The sequence below is a fragment of the Tasmannia lanceolata genome, unplaced genomic scaffold (genome assembly GCF_043159265.1).
Source record: "Tasmannia lanceolata isolate RefF3 unplaced genomic scaffold, GAP_Taslan_0.1 ptg000019l, whole genome shotgun sequence".
NCBI lineage: Eukaryota > Viridiplantae > Streptophyta > Magnoliopsida > Canellales > Winteraceae > Tasmannia > Tasmannia lanceolata.
This window is the reverse complement of record NW_027518696.1, coordinates 5,252,845-5,266,837: the sequence shown is the minus strand read 5'-3', so window position 1 is coordinate 5,266,837 and position 13,993 is coordinate 5,252,845. Positions and strand designations below refer to the sequence as shown.

General features: G+C 38.9%; 2 protein-coding genes across 2 annotated transcripts; one reads left to right on the top strand and one right to left on the bottom strand.

The window, feature by feature from the left end:
• Nucleotides 1-574: 574 nt before the first annotated feature.
• On the bottom strand, nucleotides 575-6,412 carry LOC143853491 (putative GPI-anchored protein At5g19250). Its single transcript, XM_077363279.1, has 2 exons — nucleotides 6,194-6,412; nucleotides 575-1,271 (listed from the first exon to the last, which is right to left on the bottom strand). The coding sequence occupies exons 1-2, from the start codon at nucleotides 6,270-6,272 to the stop codon at nucleotides 784-786; spliced, it is 567 nt and encodes a 188-aa protein (XP_077219394.1). The 5' UTR covers nucleotides 6,273-6,412; the 3' UTR covers nucleotides 575-783.
• A 1,811-nt stretch (nucleotides 6,413-8,223) lies between these two features.
• On the top strand, nucleotides 8,224-12,632 carry LOC143853363 (E3 ubiquitin-protein ligase RHF1A-like). The gene is made up of 8 exons (XM_077363113.1): nucleotides 8,224-8,481; nucleotides 8,929-8,975; nucleotides 9,126-9,188; nucleotides 9,490-9,601; nucleotides 9,705-10,051; nucleotides 10,689-10,796; nucleotides 10,884-11,250; nucleotides 12,242-12,632. The coding sequence occupies exons 1-8, from the start codon at nucleotides 8,350-8,352 to the stop codon at nucleotides 12,251-12,253; spliced, it is 1,188 nt and encodes a 395-aa protein (XP_077219228.1). The 5' UTR covers nucleotides 8,224-8,349; the 3' UTR covers nucleotides 12,254-12,632.
• Nucleotides 12,633-13,993: the final 1,361 nt, after the last annotated feature.

Genomic DNA, 13,993 nt, shown 5'->3' with positions numbered 1-13,993 from the left:
CATGAGAGAGCAGACACCTCAGATGAATTAAATGGATGAGTGAGACAAGATCTGAGCCTGTGTGGCTGCTTTCTCGTGCAACAGCCTGTCCGCGAAATGCCTTATCACTAATGCTTGATAATGTGTCAGTCTGCTTATCAGAATAGTCTTCTACTTTCATTCTTTCATGTCATTCCTAGCTAAACAACTATTCAGTATACTATATCATTCCTAACTAAAATATTATTCAGTATACTGTGTCATTCCTAACTAAAAAACTAATTCAGTGTACTCTTCCAAGGATGGTATAGAACTCACTGATGCTTGACCATAACCTGGATGATTTTCCCACCTGGGGGTTTCACAGAATATCAATGTTATTAGCTTTCTTGCTTTCCACAAAGTTTAGAATTGCTGGTAGACTTAATCAACATGGTGCCATTGTCTTATAGTTTCCAACCTTCCAGGCTAAAACATGGAAGCTATAATCATCCAATAAGGGCAGACTTTGGCACAGCCAATGCACATAAATGCCCATTTAGAGCTGAAACAAAACACAAAACAAACAAATAGGTACATACCTGACTAGATGAGATGCTAAAATGGGCACAGGCAAGCAGTTAATGTAACCCATAACTAGTGATTGAACTAGAGATCCCATAGATAAAGCAGCTATTTATAATCAATCCACTTGAAAAGAAAAAAAAAAAACATGGGTAGAGATTTCTGATCCTGAATACATAACATTCACAGAAAAGCAGCTGCCAAGCGAAAAAACTTCCAACTTGGAAGTAAGAACGGACTTTAACTAATCAGAACTACCAAGAAACCCAACAACAAAGGCAGCAAATGCAAGTGCAAGCCAACTATGGAAACTGAACCAGAAGTGTTCTCAAAGCTCCCTGTGGACGTATTTGTAGTGAGAACGGTAACGATCCAGTTGTCCTCTGAAGCGATACCGACTCCAGAGTATTTGCTGTCATTCAGATACAGTGTGTATTTGGTCCTCGTGAAGTTTGTGAGTACAAGACCCGGAACAAGGTCAGGAATGCATGCTGGCATTATAGTCCCATCTCTAGTAACAGTTGCATTGAGATGGCAGTGGTCTAGAAGTTTTGGATAGTTCCCCACCGGAACAGTATGAGTGCCTGTGGTATTGGTGCAATTCTGGTCCTTCAATTGCTCAGAGATTTGATCTGCTAGACATTCGGCATTTTTGTTCACAACCAGCGTTGAAAGATTTAAGGATACTCTGTAGGCGTTAATACCTTGAAGGAGTTTATCATTGGCATCTGTGGAAGAAAAGAAAATTTGGCAAAGAACAGCTCATCTATTAATCTCTCCAACCATGCAGCAAACATAATAGAGCTCCTTGAATTAATTTTGGCAAAGAGACAGGATTTGATCTTAAGTTGTTTCACAATCCACAAATAGTTTGTAGTAAATGCTTCTACAATAATATGTAAAATATTGGCACACAACATGGCTAATGAAGATCTTTCGTTTATGACCCTAAGTTATGCAAAACTCAACATTGATACACGCTCTGGAATATAATTTCAGTTGTTTTAGTGTAAGACTCATTTGTAACTGTTTGTTTTCCTTGTACGTTATGTCATGCATTGGCATAAAAATACTAATATGTATAAAAGTTATAATTATCCATCATTAAATACTAAAAGCCTAACACGATAATTCTAATCTTACATTCCATCCAACCTTTTTAAAACAACTCCCAAGCTAAACCAAGCTTACGAAACCTAAAACAGAGATACTAGTTTTACTTCTGAGAAATAAACATGAAATGGTAAGCATTTGCCCCCAAGTCTTGGGCTTTTAACAGTCACATAAAAGACAACCCTCCCAAAATGCAAATAAATATAGTGATAAATTCTTCATACAACAAGATGGTAAAGTCCCCCAACTATTGTTAAGAGTAATATTAAATATTAATGGTGGATCCTCGATGTCAGCATGATGTCACTAGTAAGCCTCCATTTCTTTTCCTCTTACTCTTTAGGACAAGGTCGATTCTAAGGGGGAAGGAATGTTATGTGCATATAATTATGGTGCATATGGGTAGTTATAATCTACTTATTATCTAGTTGTGGGAATGTGTTTTTAGAGTTATGGGTGTTAGTTATGGTGCATGTGTTTAGGGTAGTGGGTGTTAGTTATTTGTGATGTGTCTTGTTAGTAAGCATATAATTTGAGAAAAGAGGGTAGATGGTATTTGAGGGCGCTTAGCCTCTGGGTTTGCATTATTCAACACTCTCACCCCCAAAACAAAAACATGGCTTTGAGTTCAAACCATCAAAGTACTCTAGTACCAATTAACTCCAGCACTGAAATTTTCAAAAATTGTGAATTTGTTAAGATGTAATGTGCAAATCCCTGTCATCGAATCAAGTACATAGAACAAGGTTTCATACTATTCTTTGGATGAGAGAGAATATTTATTAACTCAAAAACAAGAGGAACGTCTAAATCACAGACTGAGATGGTCTCGAGCAGTAAAGATATTATAGCAAAAAAAGAGAGGCAACACTAACTCTTTATAGAGTTAGATCTAAGAATAAGAATTTGTAATTGAGAGTCTCTGTGAACCCCTAGCTTAGAAAGCTTGTCCACAATCATACCTAGCTTAGAAAGCTTGTCCACAATCATACCTAGCTTAGAAAGCTTGTCCACAATCTCATTCATGAAGTATCAGACATTGTGGGATAATACACTATGCCCAGTAACGCAATCCATCACCTAGTCGATAGCATCAAGTAGAGTGGGCCAGAAGATTGCATCCAATGAAAGGCTTTTTAAAAGTAACCTACGAAAAATCACTTATGGAGATCATCCATGGCTCCGTCTTTAGGATCCATTGAAGAACTACCTGAGACTATATAGGAGTCTATGTTCTCTGGGCCCTCTAAATCTCTCTCAGATGAAGATGAAGCTCCAAACACATCTCTCCTGTGTGTCGTTTCTTCCCCCAAAGGTTACATCTCAGCTTATCCTTCTTTGTTGCACTTATGCCTCCTTGACTCGTCTCTCGAATCAGAAACCAAAGCTGATTGCTCAGGCTATGAAGTACCTCCTTCGGGATGCTTTGCATGTGCTCTTCTGGTGGTCTCTTCCTTGATGTAATTGTAAATAGCTTCAATGGAAGTAAAGAGTGTCTTTTCCTAGAACTTGAACTCTTTGTAACTCATGATCTAAGTTCAGTATAGCTAGAAATTAAAACATTCTTCTTTGCTCTGTTTGTTTCCATGTCTTCAATACTAAGAGCAATGGGATGGTAATGATCCAGCTCTTCCTATTTGCTTCTAAGGATATCATAATACTCTTCAATAAACATCTCCCCTTGATCGAGATTTACTATATCTTAATGTAGCTGATAGACTCTAGGAATATCATATTTGTCAGTGTGTGTCTGAGCAACTAAGATGTTTTTCAATAAAGATTTTGCCCCCCTTTTTTTACGTTTGAAAAAAAAGGCATTCACTCAGAGAGTTAGAATTGATCACAACTGACTGGGTTGAATCGGCGAGGCCTTTCCTCTCAATCGCCAGGGGCTTTACTCTCAGTCGGACCGTGTAGCGTTATTTTTCTACGCAGCACAAAATGGCCTGTTTTAAAATTGAGGCCCTGTTTGTTTTGGAATATGAGAATCGATTCAGTTCCAAACTGATTATTGAACTCAAAATTAATGCCCTGTTCGTTTGAGATTGTGGCAACCGATTGCCACCCCTATCCGATTATTCAATCGAAGCCCAAAGAAGTGAATAGTGGTACCCAAATAACGATAGATATGTAAAAAGCAGGTCTGATTAAATCTATTTCTAATCCTAAATGGAATGTAACGGCATAAGGAATTAGGGTTCGATATGTAAACGTAGTATCTATTTACATAATGTTCTTAGGGTTCGATATGTAAACGTAGTATCTATTTACATAATGCTCCACTGACCGGTGACCAAGGTTTTAAATTTCGCCGAAACCGAAATTTTCGGCCGATTTCAGGCGAAATCCATGAAACCGGATAAAATAATATTTTATTCTATAGAAGATTTAGGCTGAAATTTCGGAAAAGTAATATTTAATGGGGAAAATCTATTTTCTGGTTGAAGTCCCTAAAATTTCGGCAGAAATTTTATACTGTTTTGGGTATAGCCAATTTCGGTTTCGTTCTCCACCAAAACCCAAAATTTCGGATTTCGGTCGAAATTTAAAACCTTGCCAGTGACCCCTTCTCATAATGCAATTTTGAATCTAATAATCAGTTTGGAACTCACAATCGGTTCTCATAATCCAAAACAAATAAGGCCTGAAGCATTACATTATTCCTCGCTTCGTCTTCGGCCTTCAGAGCTGTGAACTAACTTCTTCCTTTTGCAGCCGGACAACTGGCAGATAAGTTGGGCATCTAATGAACGTAAGATCCGAGCCAGATCGACCCAGAGAGGAACGTGCCCACGAGGGCACCACCAGATGTTGTAGATGAACCTTGAACCTACTAAAGAAGAAGTGGAGTATATCATAGCTGACCGCTGCCTTCGCTTTTGGCATTCCTTTGTAGATCTAAGGATGTCACCCCTACACATGAAATTCCGCTCCTCTGTCTCACTCAAGTGTAGGGCTGCAACTCGGGTCGGGCGGGTCGGGTTTTGGAGAACCCAACCCTACCCGAGAAATATCTCGGGTCGGGTCGGGTCGGGTTTTTTTTCGGAAAACCCACGATTCCCAAACCCGGCCCTACCCATGATAAATCTCGGGTCGGTTCGGGTCGGGTCGGGTTTTTTCATGTTGACGCAAATTTTTAAGGAAAATTCTTGTTTGGCAAGGCAACTCAACTCATAGAAGCAGAAATTACACTCACATTACACTTGAATCAAACAATGATGTAATTACACTCACATCACACTTGAATCAAACAATTATGTAATCAAACAATGTTGTAATTACAATCAAACAATGCTGAATCAAACACTTGAATCAACTCAACTCATAGAAGCAGAAATTACACTCACATACAGTAACCGTGGGTTTTCACTTTTAACTTTGGGATAATTACATTTACACCCCCTCTAGTTTCTGACACATCCACTTCCACCCCTATAGTTTAAAACGTGACAAATACACCCCTGTAGTTTCAATTTGTTTAAGGTTTGCCCCCTCAGCTAAAGGTTCGTCCATAGATTGAAGGGTTAGGATGATCCGATGGAGCTGATTTTTTGGGCACACCATATCTATGTCAGGACCCATCAAATGAACGCTTTGGATCATCCAAATAATGTGGGCCCCTACCCGAATCCAAACACTACCAAAAAATCATCCAAATAATGTGTGCCCACATTGTTTGGATGATCCAAAGCGTTCATTTGATGGGTCCTGACATAGTTAGGGTGTGCCCAAAAAATCAGCTCCATCGGATCATCCTAACCCTTCAATCTATGGACGAACCTTCAGCTGAGGGGGCCTACCTTAAACAAATTGAAACTACAAGGGTGTATTTGTCACGTTTTAAACTATAGGGGTGGAAGTGGATGTGTCATAAACTAGAGGGGGTGTAAATGTAATTATCCCTTTAACTTTTAACTAACAATAGAAAAAAATGTACATACTATAACTTATGTAACTCAGGTCGGGTCGGGCCCCTTCAAACCCGGCTCGACTAGAGATTCATGCGGGCTTTTGAATGCTGAACCCGGCTCGACCCGAAACCCATGAAACCTGAACCCGACCCAGGCTATTTTCGGGTCGGGTCGATGTGGGTCGGGTTTTACCCGGCTCGAGTTGCAGCCCTACTCAAGTGAATTGGTTTCGAGAGCATTCCGCCAATTTCCGTGACTTTAAATAAACATAATTGCAGCACAAATCAAATCAAATAGATAACCAACTAAAGAAAGAAATCTAGTTTAATATAATTTCCCAATCACCCAACATCTATCCTCCCACCTACGTTTATATCATTTTAAAAGGGAAAACAAAATCTAACTTAGATTTCTCATATATTTTTTTCCAAACCACCTAAAAGACCAAATGAAACTCACAGTGCAATTGCCCACACCTTTAAAAAACCCATTTGTTTGAGACTCATAACAAATGACCCAACTTCAAACAATGCAAAATAAAGGAAAAAACTGAGAATAGATCCATCATAATGTATGTATGAAAATTAAAGCAAGAACGATAAATACAGAGAGAGGGTGGATTTTACCATCAGATTTCGCAGAATAAGATAGCAAGAGAATAGCATTGAGAAGTAGGAAAACGAAAAGGCTATGGTGAGAAGCCATTGCTGTTAAAGAAAGAGATTGAAGGGATTGAACACGACACAGAGAACTTTTCTTTTCTAATTTGTTAAATTTTTTCTCTTCTTCCTCTTTCTGCTGGACTTTGTCTCAGCGAAGGCAAAGTAACTCCCGCTTGTTTCTGAAGAGTTCGTCTACACTTGGCGCCAAAAGGTGGCAAATGTTACTAGTAAGCATGGCACGTGTCTACACTCGACTCCGAGTCATAGTGCCACTCGTCCTTATGCCACGCACAATTCGCGATTGCCTACTGGATGAAACGGGCATTTGTACTTGTGGGCCACAATCATATCACATAGATTTCTGGGCTCCACCGGATTAACCAATCTCGAGATGCCACATGTTCAACCTTAGGTCCCACTGGAATGTACCCACCCCGCTCAGGCAAGAGCAAGGGTGGGCCTTAGCTTGAGGTTTTCTAATGTTTCTGTTTGGATTCACAAGGTTTTAGAAATTATGGACATTCTGCAACGCAAGTAATTTCAAAATAAATTTTTTTTTGGCGCGGAGGATTTTAACTTCTAAGACATCATTAACATTGATCATCATTGGGCCGCGCTCTGGGGCGACGAGTGGCAGACTATTCAAAGAACAAAATGAGATGTCTACAATGATATTTCCCAGAAAATTCAGTGTGTAACTTAATTTCTACAAATAGAAGAGAACAATGAGTAATGTATAACATGGGAATCGGCATAATCAGGCACTGATTATGTCTATGTCGCTCTCTTTAAGGTGAATTTGAGCTCATGCGGAAATCAGTTCTTGTACATTAGATTTCAACACCATCACCCGTAAGATACAACAACCTGATGCACCATCAATCTCGCCATGGGGCAAAATCCATCCCCGTTATTCTAACCCTAAAACTTGTCTATACTTGGAGGATGAGAAAATAAAACACAACCATATGAATTCACCAAGAAAGCCTCTACAGATTGGAGGTCTAGAATAATCCAGTGTGGTTAGATTTTGCTCCATGGCCAGCATGTAGCAAAAGCTGAGAAAAAACAATGCTTTGGATCATTAAGCAAGTGGCCTTCACTTGTACATAGAGGTTAGTTTGGATGCAAGTAGCATAGAAGTATATTCTCATTTCATTACTTTCCTTTGTTCTCTTGATTTGTGAGGAAAGTGGAACGGTAAAAAAGTGGCTGCATTTGGCCTTCAATTGTCATATGTGAATAGTAAATGGCAACCAAATTCTCCTAGGAAAAGAAAAATATATCATTTTACTTTGGAAAACGTACATGCCCTTTTCCTTTGGGGTCCATTTGGTTGCACCAAAAATCTTGAAAATCAAAGTAAAATAACAGGTTTTCCATTTCTAGCTGTATTTGGCTGCCATATTACTATTCAAATGACAGTCCATGTTGGCTTTCCTCTCAGATCAAGAGGAAAAGAAAAGTAAATAACTGAGAATTTGGTTTGTTTTCCTTCTCTAATCTCTATAATGCGTACATCCAAACACACTCTACCAACAAATGTTGTGAAATCTAACAAAAAAATGGAAAAAATAGCATGCCCTTTCCAGTTGGCGTGGGTGGTGGACCTATTGAAGAGCAAATGGAACGTCTCCAAATTAGCATTATCTCTAGGGTGATGAGAATAAATTCGCACCTCCTGTATGATATTTCACACCCATTTAACGTCGTGCATATCCTTATTACAGGGGTGCGAATTATCCTACAGGTGGTGCGAATCATCCTACACTTTTATATCTATAGTGATTTCCACCAATGGACTTCAATTTCAGATGTGACACCTTTTCTAAATCTAATACTAATAAGTCGTCACGCGGTTTCCGATTCAGTCTAAAATACGCCGCGATAGCACGTGCTCCCTCGCTTAGGGTGCGTGACCTATTTGGTCGGTCTTCCCAACGACCCTCTTATTCGCATTTTTCTCCTTTCTCTGTCTCTCTCTCTCTCTCTCTCTCTCCACATAAATTTAGAAATTTAAGCATATAAAATCTCTTTCCTTGACCACCATAACCGCCCCCGCTCTATTTCTCTCTCTCATCCCTTTCTTGCACTGTGGTTTTCTTATCAACAACCGGGAAATGGAAGATTTCACTTTTCCGGCAGAGATTCCGGTGATCTCTCCGGCGGAAGCTGCCGTCAGCGTAGAGGACAGCTGCGATGATTGCTGCAGCATCTGTCTCGAACCGTTCTCCGCCGAGGATCCCGCCGCGGTACGATCATTTATTTCTTATTTTTCCATGTTCTCCTTGATTTTTCTTTTGATCATGTATTTTGATCTTGATTTGCTATAATGCGAGCTCTTTTTATGTTTGTCGTGTTAACAAGTCTGTCCAATTCTGTTGTTTGTTTGTTCTGCGCTTTGTAAAAGCTAGGGTTTACAATTGAGTCTGGCGATTGTATGCCACTGAGTGTGACAAAATTAGGGTTTTGATTTTGTATGATTCTCATGATCGTAATTTTTCTGAATTTGATGTTGTTGAGTTTCTTTTTTGGTGGTTCTCTACTCTTTTTTATTGATGATTTTCAGCTTCTGATTCCTGATTATTGGATTATTGCTACTGATGTTTATTACGAGGATCATCCCTAACCTCGACTGTAAATTTTGCATCAGAAAATGATCCGCTGATAGATTTTTTGATCTGATTGATTTATTTCAGGTTACTAATTGCAAGCATGAATATCATCTTCAGTGCATCCTTGACTGGTAGGCCCAATTACCATCAGTTTCAGGTTATATCTGATCACCATGATATTTCTATTCTTAGTATTCATGCATACTATCTTGGCAAACTTATGTGGGTATCTGTTTCTATCTGAATTGAGAGCTTAGATGAAAATAAAATTCATCTTTCAGGTCACAAAGAAGCAAAGAGTGCCCGATTTGTTGGCAATTACTTGTCTTGAAGGATCCTGTCAGGTAGATACCTTTCATTCTTTTTTTCTTAAAAAAGGAAAAAGTTAACTCTTTGATGTGTTCCATACAAAAGGTTGGCAACTATGATCCATTTCCTGTGTCTTCTTTAGATTCATGTGTAGAAATTTTCAAGTTTGCACAGTCAAATAACTCTCTAGTTGCCAATTATGCATCAATTTTCCATTGTTGATTATTAAATAAATCATGGGTTCTTTGAGAGGTGAGGTAACATAATTGGAATTATTTGTTGTCATATTTGCATGTACCTTTCATTTTTGACACATTTTTTTGTCTCTATCTGTAGCCAAGAGCTTCTTCTTGCAGTGGGGATGGAAAGAAACTCACAGTCAAGACACAGATCTTCAAATGCATCAACATTTCCTCGTATACCCCTTGAGGATTTCGAATTCCACAATGTCAGTTATGTAGTTTTTTTTTTTTTTTTTGGCTCAGTTAGAAGCTTAAGTTTTTCTACATTTTTACCGAAGTTGGTTATGTGTTGAAAATTGTAATTTTTAGGTTCCATCCTACACTGATGACTCAGACTTTGATGAGCATATCAGGCAGCATTTAGCTGCTGCGGCCATGGGTAGGGCTCATCATTTTAGGAGGGAGAGGCACAGATCTTCTGGGCTTGCTCGTTCCCAGTTTCTTGTTTTTGCTACTCCCTCAAATGATCCGGATGCACAACAAACACCTATTGTTGTTCCGGTAGAAAGTAATGATTCAGGCAATTTTCCTTTACCTGAGGGTAATTCTCCGACATCTACCGTATCGCTTGCCGTGGATGTGCAACCTCAGGCATCGGTGCCTTTGCCTCGTGGTCCTGGTATTGCAGACGTCAGGCATGGTCCTTCTAGCCCCAGGTATCTAACTTTCAAGTATTGGTTCATTGCCATACATTTCGCTGCTACCCAAGCCTGTATACATTATTTTTTTCTTATTAAAAATCTCCAGAGAGACATTTGATTTAAGCTTGTGTGATAGGGTACCCCCATTTTATAACGACTATCATTTGTAATTGGTAGGTAACACTATCTTTCCTTGTTACTTGTTTATAATGTTGCTAAGTTGTTATTGCCGGCTATAAATAAATTATCTATGCACATTCACATTCTTTGAATTATCATGTTCTTATACGAGGATGTGAGCTCAGTGAGTTCCCCAGGTCACCATTTCATACCCCAGGACAGTGCTCTTGGCTTGCCACATTGAAATTATCCTGATCCTGGAATGCAGCATCAAGATGATCATAGTGCTGTCAGATTTTTTTATTTATTATTTTACAGCCTGACTTTTCTCCTCTGATAACCACATATTATGGTGACATCTAATGAATTAAACTTAATTTTTTTTCAGTCATTTAAGCTGCATTTAGCTAGTGTGTACTATTCCGGAAGCTGTTTGTAATATGGACACACTTGCTACTGTTCTGTTCCTAGTGTTTCTTTTTTACTTTATCACGACATTCAATATCATAATGATCCTTTGGTTTTTGTTCAGAATACATGCTGGCCAAACACCGCCAGGTAGTCCACGAAGGTCACGGCAGCCAGAGCTCCTTCAATTATCAGAGACTCTTAAATCCAGATGGTCTGCAGCCTCTTCCAGGTGAATAAATGTAGTTTTTTTTTTTATTGTTGGAGTTTTGTATTTTAATACTTTCACCTTTGGGACATGGATGCACATTTGCAACAGATATAAAGAAATGATCTCGAAAAGTACAAAGGGTTTCAAAGAGAAGTTGTTGGCACGCAATAAACCAGTCAAGGAGCTTAGCAAGGAAGTTCAGCGTGAAGTGACAGCTAGTTTTGCCGGTTTTGCTCGAATGATGGAACGCCTAGATCCTTCCACAAAGAGAACTGGAGGATTTAGTGCTGTTTCTGATGGTATTGAGGGGACCTCAGAATCTACTCCTAACGGGAAGGGCGTGCTAGAAAATCTGATTAGTTCGTCTCCTAATAAAAATTGCGGGGAAGATGCACATGGCACAAGTTCAAACAGGCCCCTTCATGCTACTGGTAGTCTTTCTTCTCGTCCAGAAGGTCATCTTGAAGTTGCTCAGGTGCATGTCCAAAACACCAACCATGCAATTTCACATTCTTTCTTTCTTCTGTGGATTGAATTTCTTCCTTTGTCTCAGCTTCACCCCCATTCATTTTCCTAAAGTTTCCATTTTTATTCAGATTTTTTTCCATTGTCTGTTCATGCTTTCATGGTCTGTTTGCGGATATTCTTTTTTTTTTGAATGATTAAGAGCTTTATTGAAAAAAAAAAAGAATGAGGAACAAGGGGTCAAAAGATTCCTCAAGGGGGGAGAAATTCAAAGAGCTTTAGACTCTCTCTGTTGACTCTTCCCTTTCAAGCCTGTCAACATCCCTGTTGGCCTACCATTCAAAAAAATAAAATAAAAAAATCCCTGTTAGATGTATACTATAGACAGGTTATGAGGGAAGCTAAAACCGTTGCCTATGCCCTTGCGAAAGGTCCACCTTGACCGATGTGAATTTGAGGCAATCTCTACCATTGTTGTAATTTCTTTTGTATGTTATTGATAAAATTTGTCATATATTGATTCTCCTGAAACCAAAACACCCAATATATGAAAAGAAAACAATAATAACAGAAGGGAAACCTCATCTGAAGCTCCAAATGGGAGCTCCTCAGGATTCTTCTTGAGGAAAATGTGTTTCTTGAAAGACGTGTAACATCCGCTCTGTTTTAAGATGGTAACAAACTTCCACAAGGCATGCACTAACTCAATACCAAGTCATGCTCTCGATCTGTTTTAATTTTTCGCAAGGAGCTTGGATTGAAATACCTTCATTGTTGGGAAGGTTTCTTGCACCATACCTGCATGTTTTCTTTATTTTATTTCCTTGGGCTCCATTTCTTGTGTAAAATAAAATTTGTTTTACACCCATTTTATGTCGAAAAAAACAGAGCCTTACTGTGTTATTATTACCACAAATGTCGGCATGTAATGATTTCATAAACTTCCGATGAAAGGGGAGTATCTTCTTCTTGCTCTGATGATATTTCCATTTCTTGGGCAGGAATTGCACTGATGCTATGCAGGTGGAATCAAGCTAGAACTACAGTTTCTTCGAGAAGGCATATAAATATTTATAGTGAAGTCATTTTTCTGACACTGTCACTGCATATGCGTTTTATTTACAGTGTCAGGAAGATGCCAATCCAATTCGCACATCAGAGTGAGTCATGCTTTTTTTTTCCTCGTGTTTTTCCCCTCAGTTGCTTTTGAGAAGTTACAGTTGAACTTGATAATATCTGCATCTGCCCTGTTCTAATGCTACTATGTAAAAAAATTTCTTTCTTCTCTTTTGAGGTTCATAAATTTGAATCAATGCCTTAAAAGCAGCAGCTATTGGAACTGAAGCAGGGTTTGTCGGGCATTAAATATCAAATTTTGGTGGGCTTTGTGCACTCAAACACCACACACAAAACCTACCGATGTAATAGATGAAATATAGATATGATAGATGAAAAACGCATGCGCTCAAACACTAGCTCCTCCATGACTTGCCCCCAAAATGCCAGTGCCCATTGGTGAGGTGCCTAGTTGCTTTTAATGTCAATTAGTTGACCAGGTTGCTCATTAAAGCAACCAGGCATGGTGCATATGTGTGTGACCTACATTGAAGTTCTATTGCGTGCAATGAACCTGATACACAAGAAAATGCCGACGCATTGAAAACATGGAGGATGGTGAATGCCAATGCCGAATATCTTTTGAAGTTGACTATTTCGCATGACTTGTTTGGTCATATCATTGACTATAAACCGATTAATAATATTTGAAGTACACCATTTAAAAAAAAAAATAAAAATAAAATAAAAAATAAATAAATATATATATATATATATATATATATATATATATATATATATATATATAGAGAGAGAGAGAGAGAGAGAGAGAGAGAGAGAGAGAGCATTTCCTACACACTTGGGTAGGTAAGTTACCTACACACTACCTTAAAATACAGTGGGGGCCCACATTGTTTGGGTGATCCAAACCATTCATTTGAATGATCCTCACATAGATAGAGTGTCCACAAAAAATCAGATCCATAGGATCATCCTAACCATTCAAACTATGGAGGCAAAAAATGGACTAATTTGTGAAGGTTTATACACGTCCATTTCACCTCCACAAATTGTAGGGTTGGGATGATCCTATGGATCTGATTTTTTGTGGACACCCTATCTATGTGAGGACCATTCAAATGAATTGTTTGGATCACCCAAACAATGTGGGCCCCCACTGTTTTTTAAGGTAGTGTGTAGGAAATGTTCTCTCATATATATATATATATATATATATATATATTTGAAGCACACTTGATGGATTGTTCAACAAGAAAACTATGGTCCGTTCTCAAATGTTAGAAGAAGATTTGGCAAATACTACGCAAGGTACTCTCTATTTTTCAGTTCTTCTTGAAGATCAAAAGTCTTTGCTCAGATAATTCTCCATGAGTTCTGAAAGAGCCTAACTCGAAGGTACGGACGAAGCAGCACGTCATTTAAAAAAGGGCGGCCCAGTGCACGAGGCTTTGCGGGGTCTGGGGAGGGCTAGATGTACGCAGCCTTACCCATGCTTTGCAAAGAGGTTGTTTCTGTGACTCGAGACCATGAAGTCACAATGGAGTAACCTTCCCGTTGCGCCAAGGCTTGCCCTCTATGAAGCAGCACTTGATTTGTGGGTTAAAAAAGGAGTATGTTTCGTATGTTACATCGATTCAAGGATGGGATTCTAATCATCTTTGGTGGAGTTTGAGAAT